The sequence below is a fragment of the Mobula hypostoma genome, chromosome 1, assembly GCF_963921235.1.
Source record: "Mobula hypostoma chromosome 1, sMobHyp1.1, whole genome shotgun sequence".
NCBI lineage: Eukaryota > Metazoa > Chordata > Chondrichthyes > Myliobatiformes > Myliobatidae > Mobula > Mobula hypostoma.
The window spans coordinates 51224565-51242478 of NC_086097.1; the positions used below are offsets into that span (position 1 = coordinate 51224565).

A 17914-nucleotide genomic window follows, 5' to 3' on the forward strand; every position below is an offset into this window, starting at 1 on the left:
TCACAGTACAACAAAGAAATACAATAGAGTCAGTGAAAATCTACCCACAAATACTGACAAACAACCAATGTGCAGAAGAAGATGAACAACACAAATATAAAATAATAACCCACTAAATAAATAAATGACACTGAGAGTTGTAGAGTCCTGGAAAATGAGTCTACAGGTTGTGGAGTCAGTTCAGTATTGAGGTGAGTGAAGATATCACGCTGGTTCAAGATCCTGATAGATGAAAGGTAATAACTGTCCCTGAACCTGTTGCTGGGGGAAGCGAAGGCTCCTTAACTCCTTCCTGATATCAGCAATGATAAAAGAGCATCGCCTGGATGGTGGGGGCCCTTGACAATGGATACGTTTTTTTATGGCAGCGCTCCTTGTTGATGTGCTCAATGTTAGGAGAGCTTTACCTATGATTGACTGGGTTATATTCACTACTCTTTGTATGCTTTTCCATTCTTGGGCATTAAGGAATGAAGGTCATAACAGAGTAGATAAAGAAAGCATAGGAAAAGTACTTCAGAGGAGTAAATAAAATCTACAGGATTATTAGTCTAACACATGGAAAAGACCTAACAAGGTAACAAAGGCTAACAAGAATGAAATTTGCAAAGCCATTAATCTAACTAAAGAGCTAACGAGGAAAATAGAAATGAGAAATTCAATATGTCTGCCGTGGCTTATTGACAGCACTCATGCCTATCACTTGACTTGTTTTCAGGTCACACTTCTTCACTCCAGAGGTATTCCTGTGAAGAACTGTCCTGTCTTTTAGCTGTAGTGTTAAACTGAGGTGCCTCTGTCAGCTCAGGTGGACATAAAAGATCTTCTGCACAGTTTTTAAGATGGGCTAGTATGTTACTCTGACAACCTAGCTAATATTTCCCTCACAATTATTTTTTTCTGCTCTTCTTTGTGGGATTAAAAAAAAAGCTGGAGTAACTCAGAAGCATCAGAAATGGTGGAAATAAAGGTTCTCCAGTGAAGCAGCAACTGTCCATTTCCCTCCATAGACAATGAGTTGCTCGAGCAGCTCAGTTTTTGTCTTCATGGTGTAGATTTTGCCAGGATACTGACTCTCCAGCAGCAGGACCTTCCCGATACAGCTGTATTTTTGCTACAATCAGTTGAAACACCTTGACTACATACAGGTCTCCAAAAACAGATCTCCACTTAACTAATTATGTAACTTCTAAAACCAATTGGCTGCACCAGTGATGATTTGGTGTGTCATATTAGGGGGCAGGGGGAGAGTGAATACTTATACAATCAGTTATTTTGTGTTTTGTATTTGTAATTAATTTGGATCACTTTGTAGAGATCTGTTTTCACTTTGACATGAAAGAGTCTTTTTCTGTTGATGTCAAAAAAGCCAAATTAAATCCACTGTGAACCAATGTTGTAAAACAATAAAACACGAAAACTTCCAAGGGGGTGTATACTTTTTATAAATACCGTATTTTGAACTTATTCAATAGGTGAAAAGAATGGCTTTCAACAACCTCTAACAGTCCCAATAAAAGGTTTCAGCTCAAAACATAGTTTGTTTCCCTTTACAGATGTGGACTGAGTTGCTGAGTTCCCCTAGCATTTTGTGTTTGTTGTTTCTACAACCTCATTCATTTTCTTTCTCTTCTAGGTATGGCTGTGGCTTTTGGGGAGTTTTCTTTCTGGACCCCGTTGCCTTCTGTTATTCCAGTTTCTTTTTGCAACATAGTAAATGTCAAAGACATTCATTTCTGCTTCATCTCTGCATTTCTGCACATCTCTTCATATTTCAACTAAGGCTGTAATGTGGACAGGAGTCTATTGGTGCTGGTAGAACTGAAACTCAAAGTCCAAAGTAAATTCATTAACAAACTACAATCCGAATGTCAATGATCTGTTAAGTGCCACTCAAAAGCATTGACATTAATGCCTTCAATCTCTTCTTCAGTCATGGGAAGTTCACAGCTTCTAACATTCTGTTTTTCAGAAACTTGCTGTTACATGTTTGGATAAAGTCAAATGCATTTGTCACAAATCATTCCCCCCACCCCACCCTCTGCCAAGCTCATTCATTTGGCATGTGCAGAAAATTTCCTGGTCATCTTGTTGAAACTATTTAAATATAGAGAGGACTCTGGAATCAGCACCATCCGCCAAGCCAAGAAATATCAGATAACTTCTAATGTTTCTTTTATTTTCAAAGCTCTCCTGGTAGCGTCTTAATAACTAAGAACTGCGACAAGTTTCCCTTGTGTCAATTTATCTGACAGATTTGACTATTTCTGATTCACTCTCCTTCGTTATCATTTTGGAGTGAGGATTCTACCAGTTTTCCTGTAAGCAACATGAAGTCAACTGATCAGCATTTACTTGGTTTAACTTGGCTTATCCCCTTTTCAGGCAGAAGTGCAGCATTCACCATTTTCCAATTCTTTGATGCAATTCTTGTTTCTAAAAATTTTGTTAAGTGCATTAAGACCAGCATTTTTAACAGTACTACACTTAGTGAGAGCTTTTTGAATGACCAACAATTTTGCAATGTAGGAAACAGCAAATTCCTACAAAGAGAGACATTAGAAACTGCAGATGCTATTTCACAATGGCACCATGCACTGCAGAAATTCACACATTATTTTGGCAGCAATGTGAAACCCGTGACTAGACATGTAAGAGCAGAAGACGTAGAGTTTGGAGTTTCACCAGACATTTGTTGCTGCAGTGTCCTCCAACAGGGGTTTCGACTGCTTTGGAGGTCTCCTTTTGTTTTGTCAGTTGTTTATAACCTTTTGTAACTCTTGTTGGGATGGATAGTACAGATGTTGTCAGAGACACAGCACAGTGCTGCGAATGGGATTAAGGACACAGGTGCAATAACCACGTCATAGTTCTGGAGTTCTTTAAAGTGCTGCTTCTAACAGATGCTGGCTGCCTCTGTGATCCCGAGTCTCAGCAGGGTAGATCTTTGGGTATTTGGGTTGTAACGGGTTTTTGAAAACACTGAACACTCCATGTGTACCATGGATATTGGGTGGTTGTTTTACAGCCTGGCTCTTTCCGCCTATCACTTGTCTCTGATACTGTGTACTCCGCACTGGACTTTGCCATTCAGATGTCTTTAAATCTATTTGTTCCTAGACCAAGAATGCCTTGCGTTAATGATTAAGTAGCTACCAGCCATTCTCATCAAATCAATCTGTGTTTTTTGATATGGGCGATCTGGAAGACCGTGTAAGGAATCTGGAGCTGCAGCTGGATGACCTTCGACTCATAAGGGAGAATGAGGCAGTCATAGATGAGAGCTACAGGGAGGTAGTCACACCTAGGCTGTCGGAAGCAGGTCGTTGGGTGACAGTCAGAGGGGGGAAAGCGAAGGTGAGCAGACAGGTAGTGCAGAGCACCCCTGTAGCCATTCCCCTGAAGTTTACCGTCCTGGATACTGTTGGCGGGGCCGACCGATCAGGTGTGAGCCACGGTGGCAGGGCCTCCGGCACTGAGTCTGACCCTGTGGTGCAGAAGGGTGGGACGGAGAAGAGGAGAGCTGTCGTCATTGGAGACTCTATAGTCAGGGGAGCAGACAGGAGATTTTGTGGACGTGAGAAGGACACCCGCATGGTTTGTTGCCTCCCGGGTGCCAGGGTTCGGGATGTCTCTGACCGGGTGCACAACATCCTGGTACGAGAGGGAAAGCAACCAGAAGTCGTGATACATGTTGGGACCAACGACATAGGCAGGAAGAGGGATAAGGTCCTGAAGTGTGAGTTTCCGGAATTAGGCAGAAGGCTGAAGAACAGGACCTCAAGGGTGATGTTCTCAGGATTGCTGCCAGTGCTACGTGACAGTGATGGTAAGAATTGGAGGAGATGGCAGTTGAATGCGTGGCTGAGGAGTTGGTGCAGGGAGCACGGTTTTAGATTTTTAGATCATTGGGATCTCTTCTGGGGAAGGTGGGACCTGTACAGATTGGATGGGTTGCACCTGAACTCAAGGGGGAGCAATATCCTTGCAGGTAGGTTTGCTAGCATGGTTCGGGACGGTTTAAACTAATTTGCAAGGGGGATGGGACCCAGAGTGATAGAGCAGTGAAAGAAGTGCATGGAGTAAAGCCAGATCTAACATACAGAGAGGCTTTGAGGAAAGAGAAGCAGAATAAACGGTGTAAAGACAGCAAGGTAGAAGGGCTGAAATGTGTGTACCTCAATGCAAGAAGCATCAGGAACAAAGGTGATGAACTGAGAGCTTGGATACATACATGGAATTATGATGTAGTGGCCATTACAGAGACTTGGCTGGCACCAGGGCAAGAATGGATTCTCAATATTCCTGGATTTCAGTGCTCCAAAAGGGATAGAGAGGGCGGAAAAAGGGGAGAAGGGGTGGCATTACTGGTCAGGGACACTATTACAGCTACAGAAAGGGTGGGTAATGTAGCAGAATCCTCTTTTGAGTCAACATGGGTGGAAGTCAGGAACAGGAAGGGAGCAGTTACTCTACTGGGGGTATTCTATAGGCCCCCTGGTAGCAGCAGAGATACAGAGGAGCAGATTGGGAGGCAGATTTTGGAAAGGTGCAAAAATAACAGGGTTGTTATCATGGGTGACTTTAATTTCCCTAATATTGACTGGCACCTGATTAGTTCCAAGGGTTTAGATGGGGCAGAATTTGTTAAGTGTGTCCAGGATGGATTCCTGTCACAGTATGTGGACAGGCCGACCAGGGGGAATGCCATACTAGATCTAGTACTAGGTAATGAACCGGGTCAGGTCACAGATCTCTCAGTGGGTGAGCATCTGGGGGACAGTGACCACCGCTCCCTGGCCTTTATAATTATCATGGAAAAGGATAGAATCAAAGAGGACAGGAAAATTTTTAATTGGGGAAAGGCAAATTATGAGGCTATAAGGCTAGAACTTGCGGGTGTGAATTGGGATGATGTTTTTGCAGGGAAATGTACTATGGACATGTGGTCGATGTTTAGAGATCTCTTGCATAAATTTGTCTCGGTGAGGAAGACAAAGAATGGTAGGGTGAAGGAACCATGGGTGACAAGTGAGGTGGAAAATCTAGTCAGGAGGAAGAAGGCAGCATACATGAGGTTTAGGAAGCAAGGATCAGCTGGGTCCATTGAGGAATATAGGGAAGCAAGAAAGGAGCTTAAGAAGGGGTTGAGAAGAGCAAGAAGGGGGCATGAGAAGGCCTTGGCAAGTAGGGTAAAGGAAAACCCCAAGGCATTCTTCAATTATGTGAAGGAAAAAAGGATGACAGGAGTGAAGGTAGGACCGATTAGAGATAAAGGTGGGAAGATGTGCCTGGAGGCTGTGGAAGTGAGTGAGGTCCTCAATGGATACTTCTCTTCGGTATTCACCAATGAGAGGGAACTTGATGATGGTGAGGACAATATGAGTGAGGTTTATGTTCTGGAGCATGCTGATATTAAGAGAGAGGAGGTGTTGGAGTTGTTAAAATACATTAGGACAGATAAGTCCCCGGGGCCTGACGGAATTATTCCCCAGGCTGCTCCACGAGGCGAGAGAAGAGATTGCTGAGCCTCTGGCTAGGATCTTCATGTCCTCGTTGTCCATGGGAATGGTACTGGAGGATTGGAGGGAGGCGAATGTTGTTCCCTTGTTCAAAAAAGGTAGTAGGGATAGTCCGGGTAATTATAGACCAGTGAGCCTTACGTCTGTGGTGGGAAAGCTGTTGGAAAAGATTCTTAGAGATAGGATCTATAGGCATTTAGAGAATCATGGTCTGATCAGGGACAGTCAGCATGGCTTTGTGAAGGGCAGATCATGTCTAACAAGCCTGATAGAGTTCTTTGAGGAGGTGACCAGGCATATAGATGAGGGTAGTGCAGTGGATGTGATCTATATGGATTTTAGTAAGGCATTTGACAAGGTTCCACACGGTAGGCTTATTCAGAAAGTTGGAAGGCATGGGATCCAGGGAAGTTTGGCCAGGTGGATTCAGAATTGGCTTGCCTGCAGAAGGCAGAGGGTGGTGGTGGAGGGAGTACATTCAGATTGGAGGATTGTGACTAGTGGTGTCCCACAAGGATCTGTTCTGGGACCTCTACTTTTCGTGATTTTTATTAACGACCTGGATGTGGGGGTAGAAGGGTGGGTTGACAAGTTTGCAGACGACACAAAGGTTGGTGGTGTTGTAGATAGTGTACAGGATTGTCAAAGATTGCAGAGAGACATTGATAGGATGCAGAAGTGGGCTGAGAAGTGGCAGATGGAGTTCAACCCGGAGAAGTGTGAGGTGGTACACTTTGGAAGGACAAACTCCAAGGCAGAGTACAAAGTAAATGGCAGGATACTTGGTAGTGTGGAGGAGCAGAGGGATCTCGGGGTACATGTCCACAGATCCCTGAAAGTTGCCTCACAGGTGAATAGGGTAGTTAAGAAAGCTTATGGGGTGTTAGCTTTCATAAGTAGAGGGATAGAGTTTAAGAGTTGCGATGTAACGATGCAGCTCTATAAAACTCTGGTTAGGCCACACTTGGAGTATGGTGTCCAGTTCTGGTCACCTCACTATAGGAAGGATGTGGAAGCATTGGAAAGGGTACAGAGGAGATTTACCAGGATGCTGCCTGGTTTAGAAAGTATGCATTATGATCAGACATTAAGGGAGCTAGGGCTTTACTCTTTGGAGAGAAGGAGGGTGAGAGGAGACATGATAGAGGTGTACAAGATAATAAGAGGAATAGATAGAGTGGATAGCCAGCGCCTCTTCCCCAGGGCACCACTGTTCAATACAAGAGGACATGGCTTTCAGGTAAGGGGTGGGAAGTTCAAGGGAGATATTAGAGGAAGGTTTTTTACTCAGAGAGTGGTTGGTGCGTGGAATGCACTGCCTGAGTCAGTGGTGGAGGCAGATACACTAGTGAAGTTTAAGAGACTACTAGACAGGTATATGGAGGAATCTAAGGTGGGGGCTTATATGGGAAGCAGGGTTTGAGGGTCGGCACAACATTGTGGGCCGAAGGGCCTGTACTGTGCTGTACTATTCTATGTTCTACGTTCTATCCAAGAGTCTTTCATAGATCTAAATTTTACTGTCAATAAAATGATAGTTATCAAATAAAATAAATACAAATTTATCAGTGATCTGTGGACCCTTACTTGGTTATTTTCATTTTCTTGCATTAAATAATTTTTTTCATCTTCCAGTTTCTGCAAATTCCCTGCCTTTTTCTCCTTCTGACGAATTAGTTCAGCCAATCTCTGCTTCAGTTCCAGTACATCAGCTTGATTCTTTGAGTTTTTGTGGCACAGGTCCTCATTCTCAGAGTCCAGCTGCTGGTTCTGGGATGTCAGCTCCAACACCTGATTTGGAACAAAAAAAAATGCTTTCAGAACTTTTTTTCTGGATGATAATATGGTAAACTGGACACCAAGATTTAGGGTGTAGTGGACAGCGAGGAAAGCTAACGAAGATTGCAGCAGGCTCTGGGCCAGCTGGAAAAACAGCAGATGGAATTTAATACACACGTGTACATTTTGGGAAGACAACCCAGGATAGGACTTGCATGTAGGGCACTGAGCAGTACAGTAGAACAGAGGGATCCGGGAATACAGATCCATAATTCCTTGAAAATGGTTTTACAGGTAGATAGGGTCGCAAAGAGAGCTGTTGGCACTTTGGCCTTCATAAACCAAAGCATTGAGTACAGCTCATTGGGATGAGACTTCATTTGGAGTATTGTAGCAGTTCTGGTCACCTATCTACTGGAAAGATATCAATAAGATTGAAAGAATGCAGAGAAAACTTACAAGGATGTTGCTGGGACTTGAGGATCTGAGTTATAGGGAAAGTTTGAATAGGCTAGGACTTCATTCTCTGGAGCTTAGAAGAATGAGGGGAGATTTAATAGAGGTATACAAGATTATAAGAGCTATACACAGCATAATGCAAACAGGCCTTTTTCCACTGAGGTTGGGTGAGACTAAAACTAGAGGTCCTGGGTTAAGGGAGAAGGGTGAAATATTTAAGGGGAACTTGAAGAGGAGCATCTTCACTCAGTGTGGTGAGAGTGTGGAATGAGCTGCCACCGGAACTGGTGGATACAGGTTCAATTTCAACATTTAAGAGAAATTTGGATAGATACGTTGATGGGAGGGCTATGGTCCAGGTGCAGGTCAATGGGACGGGGCGGATTAATAGTTTGGCACAGACTAGGTAGGCTGGCAGGCCTGTTTCTGAGCGGAGGTGTTCTATGATTGCTTGATTCGATGAATTGTTCCCTGAAAGTTGCATCGCAGGTACACAGAGTGGGGAAGACTGCTTTTGGCACACTGGCCTCTGTCGATAAGAATGTTGAGTACAGAAGCTGGGATGTAATGTCACAGTTGTACAAGATGTTGGTAAGGCTACATTTGGAATACTGTATTCAGCTTTGGTCACCATGCCATAGGAAAGATGCCCTTAAAGTGGAAAGAGTGCAGAGGATATTAGTGTAGAAGCTGCCGGTTTAATCTCATATGTATTAAATTATGAGGGTTAGAGGTAGGGTGAATACATTCAGCTCTTTTCCCTGGGTTGGGAAATCAAGAACTAACAGGGCATAGGTTTTATGTGAGACAGAAGAGATCTAATAGGAACCTGAGAAGCAACCTTTTCATCCAGAGGGTGGACTGTCTATGGAATGAGCTGCCAAATGACATTGTTCAGGCAGGTACATTAATGACACTGAGAAGGCACTTGGACAGAGACATGTACACAAAAGTTTAGAGGGATATGGGTGAAACACAGAAAACAGGACTGGCTAAGATAGGTGTCTTGGTCAACATGGAGCCATTGTTTCTATGATTCCCTGTCAGGAGCAATCACTTTCACAAATTACTCCTGCAAAACTCAACTCAAATTGAGAAAGCAGCAATTATTATCTGTCACACATTAAGTAAAAACAAAGATTAAACACCTAGAACTGAAGTTAAGCATTAAGAATTAGTAGATAATAAAGAGTTTTAAAGGGCCCTTCAATTGAAATGTCAGTTTTCAGAATAATTCTCAAAATCTAGCAAATACACTGCAGTGTAGATATGCGACAACCAGTGATTAATATCTTATAAATTCAGCTTCTTTCTAAGAATACAGGCTGATCCCCCCCCCCACCTTTGCTAGTTAACATATGCAGAAGCAAAGGACTGCATTTGTTTATCAATTACAATTTTTAAAAAATCAGAACGTGGTGGAATGATCTGAAAAAAAGATACTTGGCATATTAACTTGTTTCTGTCTGCAGCTGCAGCCCAACTTAAATGACTACTTCCAGCATTTGGTCACCAAGCATTTTAATGTTTTGGATAAACAAACTGACCATAGTCCTCTTCTTAATCAACCTTCCAACACACCCACCAGCCTCTACTTACTTTGGGAAATATTATTAAAATAATATTTCATTAAAATAACACACAAAAATGCTGGTGGAACTCAGCAGGTCAGGCAGCATCTATGACACTTTGTTAAAATAAAATTTACATCTGATCGCATTAAACAATGACTGAGTGCTAATTAGCATGCAGTATTTATTATGGGTGACTTATTTATCCTTGGGTGCCAATTTATATAATGGAACACTTATTGTGCCTCAAAAGTATTTAATTTGCTCTAAGGTTATGGAAGGGACAGTTTCTTTTACTGGTGCTAAAAGGCCACAGGTTTATGACTTTCAGGCGGTAGGTTATTGAAGTGACAAAGCTGACTGTCCAGGTAGGCCTCTGCCTACTCCTACCCTACTGAACTTGGGTCCACATACCTTGACTCCATTCTAACCCCCTTGGTTCAGTTCCTTCCCACTTACATCTGCTGCACTTTACATGCTCTCGACCCCATGCTATACCACTGATCCCTTCTCGCATCTCCAACGCTCCCCCTCTTCTTGGACACCCCACTCTGGTTCTCCGCCTGCTCTAGATCTTATCACCTCTAAATGCCAACGACACATCAACCAGCTCCTCTCTCCTCCTCAAACCTAAGCCCTTCTGAATGAACATAGAATCTACAGCACGATACAGGCCCTTTGGCCCACAATGTTGTGCCGACCATGTAACCTACTCCAGAAACTGCCTAGAATTTCCCTAGCGCATAGCCCTTTATTTTTATTTTTCTAAGCTCCATGTACCTATCTAAGTCTCCTAAAAGACCCTAGTGTATCTGCCTCTACTACTGTCACTGGCAGTGCATTCCAGGCACCCACCACTCTCTGTGTGGAAAAACTTACCCCTGATATCCCCCTTGTACCTTAAAATATGCCCCCTCATGTCAGCCATTTCAGCCCTGGGAAAAAGACTCCGACTATCCACATGATCAATGTCTCTAATCATTTTATACACCTCTATCAGGTCACCTATCATCGTTCCAAGGAGAAGTGGCCAAGTTTGCCAGCCTATTCTCATAAGGCATTCTCTCCAATCTGGGCAACATCCTTACTGTAGTGAGGTGACCAGAAATGAACACAGTTAATGCACTGCCCTCTACTCTCTCCATTCCAATTCCAACCTGACATCAAACCTGCAGACAAAGGGGGTGCTGTTGTAGAGTGGCAGACTGACCTCTAACCTGTTGAGGCCAGGCGGCAACTCTGACACCTCTTACTTACACATTGAAAAGGATCCCACTCCGGAGCATTAGAAAATTACCTCCAACACTATCACTAATCTCATCAACTCTGGAGAACTCCTGTATACTGCTATCAAACTCACAGTTCCCTTATCCCGCACGGCTTGATCGACTTCCAACCCTACATCCACAAGCCTGACTTTCCGGGTAGGCCCACTGTCTCTGCCTGCACCTGCTTCACTAAACTTGTGCCCTCATACCTTGACTCCATTCTATCCCCCTTGGTTCAGTTCCTTCCCACCTACATCCTTGACACTTCACATATTCTTAATATCCTCAACAACCTTCAATTCCCTGGCACTGACCATCTCATTTTCACCATGGATATCCAGTCCGTATATACTTCTATCCACCACCAAGAAGGCCTTAAAGCTCTCTACTTCTTTCTCAACAAATGACCCATCCAGTTCTCCTCCACCACCAGCCTCATCTGTCTAGCAGAACTTGTCCTCATCCTCAACAATTTCTCATTCTCAGTCCATGTTTCCAGCCTTCCCTGGTAATACTCTTCCTGCACTACACTGCTGGCTGCGTTGGTGCTGCTTCATACACCCTTGTTGAGCTTGTCAATTTCATCAATTTTGCCCCCGACTTCCACCCTGTCCTTAACTTCACTTAGTCTATTTCTGACACCTCTCTCCTCTTTTTCACTCTCCGTGTCTCCATTCTGTCTACTGACATCTTTTATAGACCTATCAATTCCCATGGCTATCTTGACTAGATGGCTCCTGGAAATACGCTATTCTCTTTTCTCAGTTTCATCATCTCCATTGCATCTGTTCCCAGGATAAGGCTTCCCTTTCCAGGACATCAGAGATGTTCTCCTTCTTCAAAGAATGATGTTTCCCTTCCTCCACCATTGATACTGCCCTCACCTGTACCTCCTCCATTTCCCAGACATCCACACTCACCCTATCTTCCCATCACCTTAACAGGGATAGAGCTCCTCTTGTGCAACCTACCACTCCATAAGCCTCTGCATCCAACACATCATACTCCACTGTTTATTCCACTCTATAGATGCTGCCTGACTTCCTGAGTTCCTCCAGCACTTTGTGTGTGTTGCTCAGGTTATTGAAGTGATTTAAAAAATTATATATGAACAAAGCCTGCCAATTACAACGGTTAATAGGGAGAGCCAGTTCCAGATTCCCATCACAGAAAAACAAACTCTTGGAGGAACTCAGTGGACCTGTAGAGGCAAAATGATGGTCAATGTTTTCAGTCGTGACCCTGGTCAGGACTGTCCTGGCATGAAATGCTGACCAAGCTTTAGTCTTTAAAGATGCTACTGACCCACTGAGTTCCTCCAGCAGTTGATTTCTGTTCCAAATTCCAACATCTGCAGTCTCACGTGTCTCAAGATTCCCAATACCAGCTGTGTGAAGGCGGGTTTCCTGAAGTAGATGTCATACCCCTTTGCTCTAGACTGCAATTTATTTACTCCTCCCCATCCCACTCCTCCCGAGCAGAGAAATATTTTTTATATATCCCATCAGATTCCTAAAATAGAAATTAACCAGCACATAATTTATATTAACAGCAGAAGTCTAAGCTATGCCATGGGCAATCTGATGGAGGAATTCAGTAGGTCAAACAGCATCTGTGGGAGAAAGGAATTGCCAAATGCTGATGTCTTCACCCAAAGTATTGCATTAGGACTAATGCAAGGAAGAAAGGAGATAGAAAAGTGGTGAGGGGAGGGGAGGTTTGCATGCTAAAATGATAACTCAAAAATTGTCTAGAGGAAATCAGTGCTTAGTTTTATAACCAAATCCACTTTGACAACATCAGTGACAGAAATCACTGACACAATGACAGTCCAGGGACAAGGACTCAAGTGTTGACTATCATCAGTGCTCTGGATTATATCAGGAGATGGGAAAATATTTCCTGATATAATCCAGTCAAGCAATCCAACCAATACCCAAGTCAGCAGATTGGCTGCTTCATGTACCAGTGTGAATTCTGAGCCCAATTCATCCATGGGCCTACACAGTAAACAAAGAGTAGCCCACAAAGACACAGCAGTGCGGCTCATCAGTCAGAGAAGCTGCGAAAGAGCCTGGCTTTCGTGGTGTCCCAGATTGCGAGTGGGTCTGCTGGGAATTGGTGAGGGGAATGATGGTGGTGCTCAAGGATGTGATAACTCAAGGACAAAGTACAGGGAGGGCCACGTGTTCTGTCCTGCAGTTACAAAACAAAATGACCCACAAAATATCCCTGCTTTAATTTGAAATGACAAAGCTCTTTCTGAGTCAACACAAATAATATATAAAACTGCTCTGGGCTTTGCTATGAGTGGCTTCCAGCAGCTGTTCCACAGATTACGTAAATAAATACTGTATGTGTCGCAACTCCTTGTCCCAAAACTAATCCAGTAACCCTGATTATATACTTAAAATAAATCAATCAATGGAGAGTTTTGCTCAGATTTATATTATTAGAACCGATGAGAACATACCTGCTTGTTCAGAACTTCTATCATTTTCTCAGCATTTATTTTGTCTCCCTTCAAAATCTCCACTTGTTGCCTGTTAGAAAAGTACACATTAGCTCTGTGTTCTACCTTATATCAGAGAATATACCAGAATTTAGAGCCAGTTAATAATATTACCAAAAATGCCTGCAGTTTGATCAATATTTTGCTCATGATCATAGGGTCAAAATATGACATCCAAACAAATGACCAGCAGGGGGAAGCATTTTCAGTCAAAAGAGTAAATGTAGCCTACAACAGTAGGACAGGAGAGCACAAAAGCTATGTGATTATGCTCGAGTGTTCAACTGAATTAAATCATTTGCAGGGATATTATGGATGTTAACTGATTATTGGAATTTTTGAGAAGATGCAAAGCTGTTGTTTGACTTGCCTTAATAGTGGGCTTAATTAAACCTGGTTATTCTCACAGAGATACCACTTTTCAGCGTGAGAATGAAAATTGTGATTTGGATTACTGTTGACGACGTTTGGAAGGGTTTTATGCTCCGGAAAAAAATGAGAGAAAATGAAAATACTGTATAAACAAAAATCAAGAAAGCAGATCTCCTGACAGTCACTGAGGCACCCAGATATGTGAACAAAATTGCTCTACTATAACCCGTTAGGTGAAGAAAACTTTTTTTGTTTTAATTCATACAGTATAAAATTATAAATAATAGGTTATAATATTCCAATATTGTTCACATCAAGACTATAGAATCTAAGGTTACCTCTTCTACTGCTGGAATTCTGATCATCCAATGTAAACTCAAGCACATTTTATTAGATAGCTACATATTCACTAAACATTGCATCTTAAATTTTTTGTGCAATGAATAGTCACATAAAAATGTAAGAAATTTGCATCTTCCTTAGCTACGGCTGAGGTACCAGAAGACTGGAAGATAGCTAATATTGTCACCTTGTTCCAAAAAGACAGTAAGGTTAAGTGTGTAACCTTCGGGCTGATGAACTTTACATCTACGGTAAGGATGTTTTTGGAGAAAATTCTGAGGAACAGCATTTATGTTAACTTGGAAAGGCAGAGATTGATTAGGAGGAGCAAGCATGGTTTTGTGAAGAGGAGATTGCACAACCTGACTGAGTTTTTTGAAGAAGTGACTAGAAACACTGATTAGGGCAGTGTGATAGACATTGTTTAGATGGAAATTGGTGAGGCTTTTGACAGGGTCCCACATGGTAGGCTAGTCTAGAAGGTTATGGCACAAGGTACCTTACATATGTTAGCAAACTAAGTGATAAGAATGAGAGTTAGTGCTTTTGGGTGTTTTCTCTTACCAGAAATGTGTAACAAGTGGTGTACCTCAGAGACTAGTGCTAGGGTCTTTGCTGTTGTAACATATATATAAATAACTTGAATGAGAGTGTAGTAGATTTGATTAATAAGTTGCAAATAACATGAAAATTGGTGGAGTTGTAGACAGCATAGTTGTAGGGCTGTCTAAGGACACAGTTGGAAAGTTGGACAGAATAGTAGCAAATGGACTTTAATACAAATAAATATGAGCTAATGGAAATTCTCATAGTACATTGCAAAAAAATTGCAGATTTACTGTGCAATTCCATAGCTCCCTAAAGGTGACGTTACAAATGGACAGGGTAGTGAAAAGGAAATGGTATGCTTATCTTTAAAGACCAAGATATTGAATATAAGAGTTGAGATATCATGTTGCAGCTCTACAAAACATTAGTTGGACTGCACTTATGAGTATTGGGTACAGTTTTCGTCACCGCACTATAGGAAGGAAGTGGTAGCAATAGAGAGAGAGCGCAGAAGACTCACCAGAATGTTGCTTGGAATGGAGAACTGTAGTCATAGGGATAAATTGGGTTCATTGCACTTGAAACACAGGCTGAGGCATGACCTTATAAGGGTTTATAAAATTATGAGTGAAATAGTATGTTAGATAGTCAAAAACTTTTTCCTTGGATAGGGGGTCTAAAATAACAGTCAGTTTAACATGTGAGGGGAGAAGTGTAAAGGTGATCTGAGGGGTATGTTCTTCACACAGAAAATGGTGAATACCTGGAATGAGTTGCTAAAAGGACAGTGAGAGAGATATAATTATGATATTTAAAAGGTTTTGGACAGGTACTTGGATAGAAAAGGCCAGGAGAGATATAGGCAAACGGGATTACTGTAGACAGGCATATTGGTGTAAGTGGATGAGGTGGATCAAAAGGACCAGTTTGGGTGCTGTACATTACAATGCTTATGTGATTCTAATTAGAATTCAAGTGCAATTGCAAAACAAAGCTCATAAATAAAGTACTCTAAAACAATTATGTACAATTTATTAATATGGTGTAGGACAAAACAAGAAGCTGATGACATTTCCCTGTACAGCAATGTTCAGTATTCCACCTAGTAAATGAGCAACTTGCTGATAGGTATTCACCAACAATTCTTCAATCATCATCTGATATCATAATCTTAAAGGGCTCCACTGTGGGAACAAAAAGTTGGTGAGCCTCCCCAGCAGCACAGACTAGAGTTCATGTCCATTCTGATGAAGAATGGTTATGAGAGACTATTTTACTTGTAAGTTTAGATACTGCATTTTCCAGCATCTACAGAATCTCGTGTTTATATTTTACTTGTATAACCTTATTTAAGTGTCTTGAAGTATTTAAAGAGTTTCATATTAAGAAGTTAAATTTTAATACTCAATATTCTTCAGTAGTTTAAAAAAAATGTAACCATTTTTTAAATGTCACCTACACTATAAATTTTTGAAGAGGTTGGACAGTCTGGGACATGGCTTGACCACCTGTCAAAGGGTTTTCTGCAGTGTTGTGGGCTGAGCTTGTTCAGACAAACACTTGATGGCAGGTGCTACAGAAAGCCAGGTCACAGTACAGGGTCTAATTCCTGCAAGTAGGATAGCCTATCAGTGGAATCGCAGGAGGTACAGTACTGCGCAGAAGTCTAAGGCACATGTAAAAGAAATTCTCTAAAGTGAAGATGCTTTCAAAAATAATGAAATGAAAAGTTTTTAAATATCAAAAACTAACTATAAAGAGCAGTAACAAGTAAAAAAAAATCTAAACCAAATCAATATATGGTGTGATCATCCTTTGCCTTTAAAATTTCATCAATTCTCTTACGTGCACTGTCGTGCAGTTTTATGAGAAAATTGGCTGGTAGATTGTTCCAAGCATCTTGGAGAACTTGCCATAGTTCATTTGCAGATTTTGGCTGTCTCACTTATTTCTGTCTTTCCAGGTAATCCCAGACAGCCTTGATGAATTTGAGATCAGGGCTTGTGGAGGCCATACCATCTGAAACCATATAAAAAAATCTAGGGTGCCCAATACCTTTGCACAGTACTCTAAGTGATAACTTTAATCGTGATTAGTGTTAAAAGTGGCAAACTTGGTGTTAATCACAAATTATGTGATCTTTTTTTTGTGTGGTGCTATTATTTTGCATCTAATTTGAAGAGATTAATAGAGAGACATGCTGAAATTTCTGCCAACAACAGGAATTCTGCAGATGCTGGAAATTCAAGCAACACACATAAAAGTTGCTGGTGAACGCAGCAGGCCAGGCAGCATCTCTAGGAAGAGGTGCAGTCGACGTTTCAGGCCGAGACCCTTCGTCAGGACTAACTGAAGGAAGAGTGAGTAAGGGAATTGAAAGTTGGATGGGGAGGGGGAGATCCAAAATGATAGGAGAAGACGGGAGGGGGAGGGATGGAGCCAAGAGCTGGACAGGTGATAGGCAAAAGAGGATACGAGAGGATCATGGGACAGGAGGTCCGGGAAGAAAGACAAGGGGGGGGGACCGAGGGAGAAAAAGGAGAGTGAAAGAAAGAATGTGTGTATAAAAATAAGTAACAGATGGGGTACGAGGGGGAGATGGGGCATTAGCGGAAGTTAGAGAAGTTGATGTTCATGGCATCAGGTTGGAGGCTACCCAGACGGAATATAAGGTGTTGTTCCTCCAACCTGAGTGTGGCTTCATCTTTACAGTAGAGGAGGCCATGGATAAACATATCAGAATGGGAATGGGATGTGGAATTAAAATGTGTGGCCACTGAGAGATCCTGCTTTCTCTGGCGGACAGAGCGTAGATGTTCAGCAAAGCGGTCTCCCAGTCTGCGTCGGGTCTCGCCAATATATGAAGGCCATATCGGGAGCACTGGACGCAGTATATTACCCCAGCCGACTCACAGGTGAAGTGTTGCCTCACCTGGAAGGACTGTTTGGGGCCCTGAATGGTGGTAAGGGAGGAAGTGTAAGGGCATGTGTAGCACTTGTTCCGCTTACACGGGTAAGTGCCAGGAGGGAGATCAGTGGGGAGGGATGGGGGGGACGAATGGACAAGGGAGTTGCATAGGGAGCGATCCCTGCGGAAAGCGGGGGGCGGGGGGAGGGAAAGGAGGGAGATCAGTGGGGAGGGATGGGGGGGACGAATGGACAAGGGAGTTGCATAGGGAGCGATCCCTGTGGAAAGCAGAGGGGGGAGAGAGAAAGGAGGGAGATCAGTGGGGAGGGATGGGGGGACAAATGGACAAGGGAGTTGTGTAGGGAGCGATCCCTGTGGAAAGCGGGGGGGAGAGGGAAAGGAGGGAGATCAGTGAGGAGGGATGGGGGGACGAATGGACAAGGGAGTTGCGTAGGGAGCGATCCCTGCGGAAAGCAGAGGGGGGGAGGGAAAGGCGGGAGATCAGTGGGGAGGGATGGGGGGGTGAATGGACAAGGGAGTTGCGTAGGGAGCGATCCCTGCGGAAAGCGGGGGAGGGGGGAGGGAAAGGAGGGAGATCAGTGGGGAGGGATGGGGGGGTGAATGGACAAGGG

The 17914-nt window shown here is 42.9% G+C and overlaps 1 protein-coding gene across 3 annotated transcripts in view; it reads right to left on the reverse strand.

Annotated features, from left to right (window-relative positions):
* Window positions 1–17914, reverse strand: part of nin (ninein (GSK3B interacting protein)) — a 149623-nt gene that overhangs the window by 16624 nt on the left and 115085 nt on the right. For all 3 annotated transcript variants that reach the window (XR_010018042.1, XM_063048625.1, XM_063048634.1), the window contains 2 exons: window positions 13073–13142; window positions 7110–7313 (listed from right to left, as the gene is read on the reverse strand). Coding sequence is in view for 2 of the 3 variants with exons in the window: in XM_063048625.1 (XP_062904695.1) it covers window positions 7110–7313; window positions 13073–13142 (274 nt within the window). In the remaining variant the exon portion in view is untranslated. The remainder of the gene's footprint in view (window positions 1–7109; window positions 7314–13072; window positions 13143–17914) is intronic.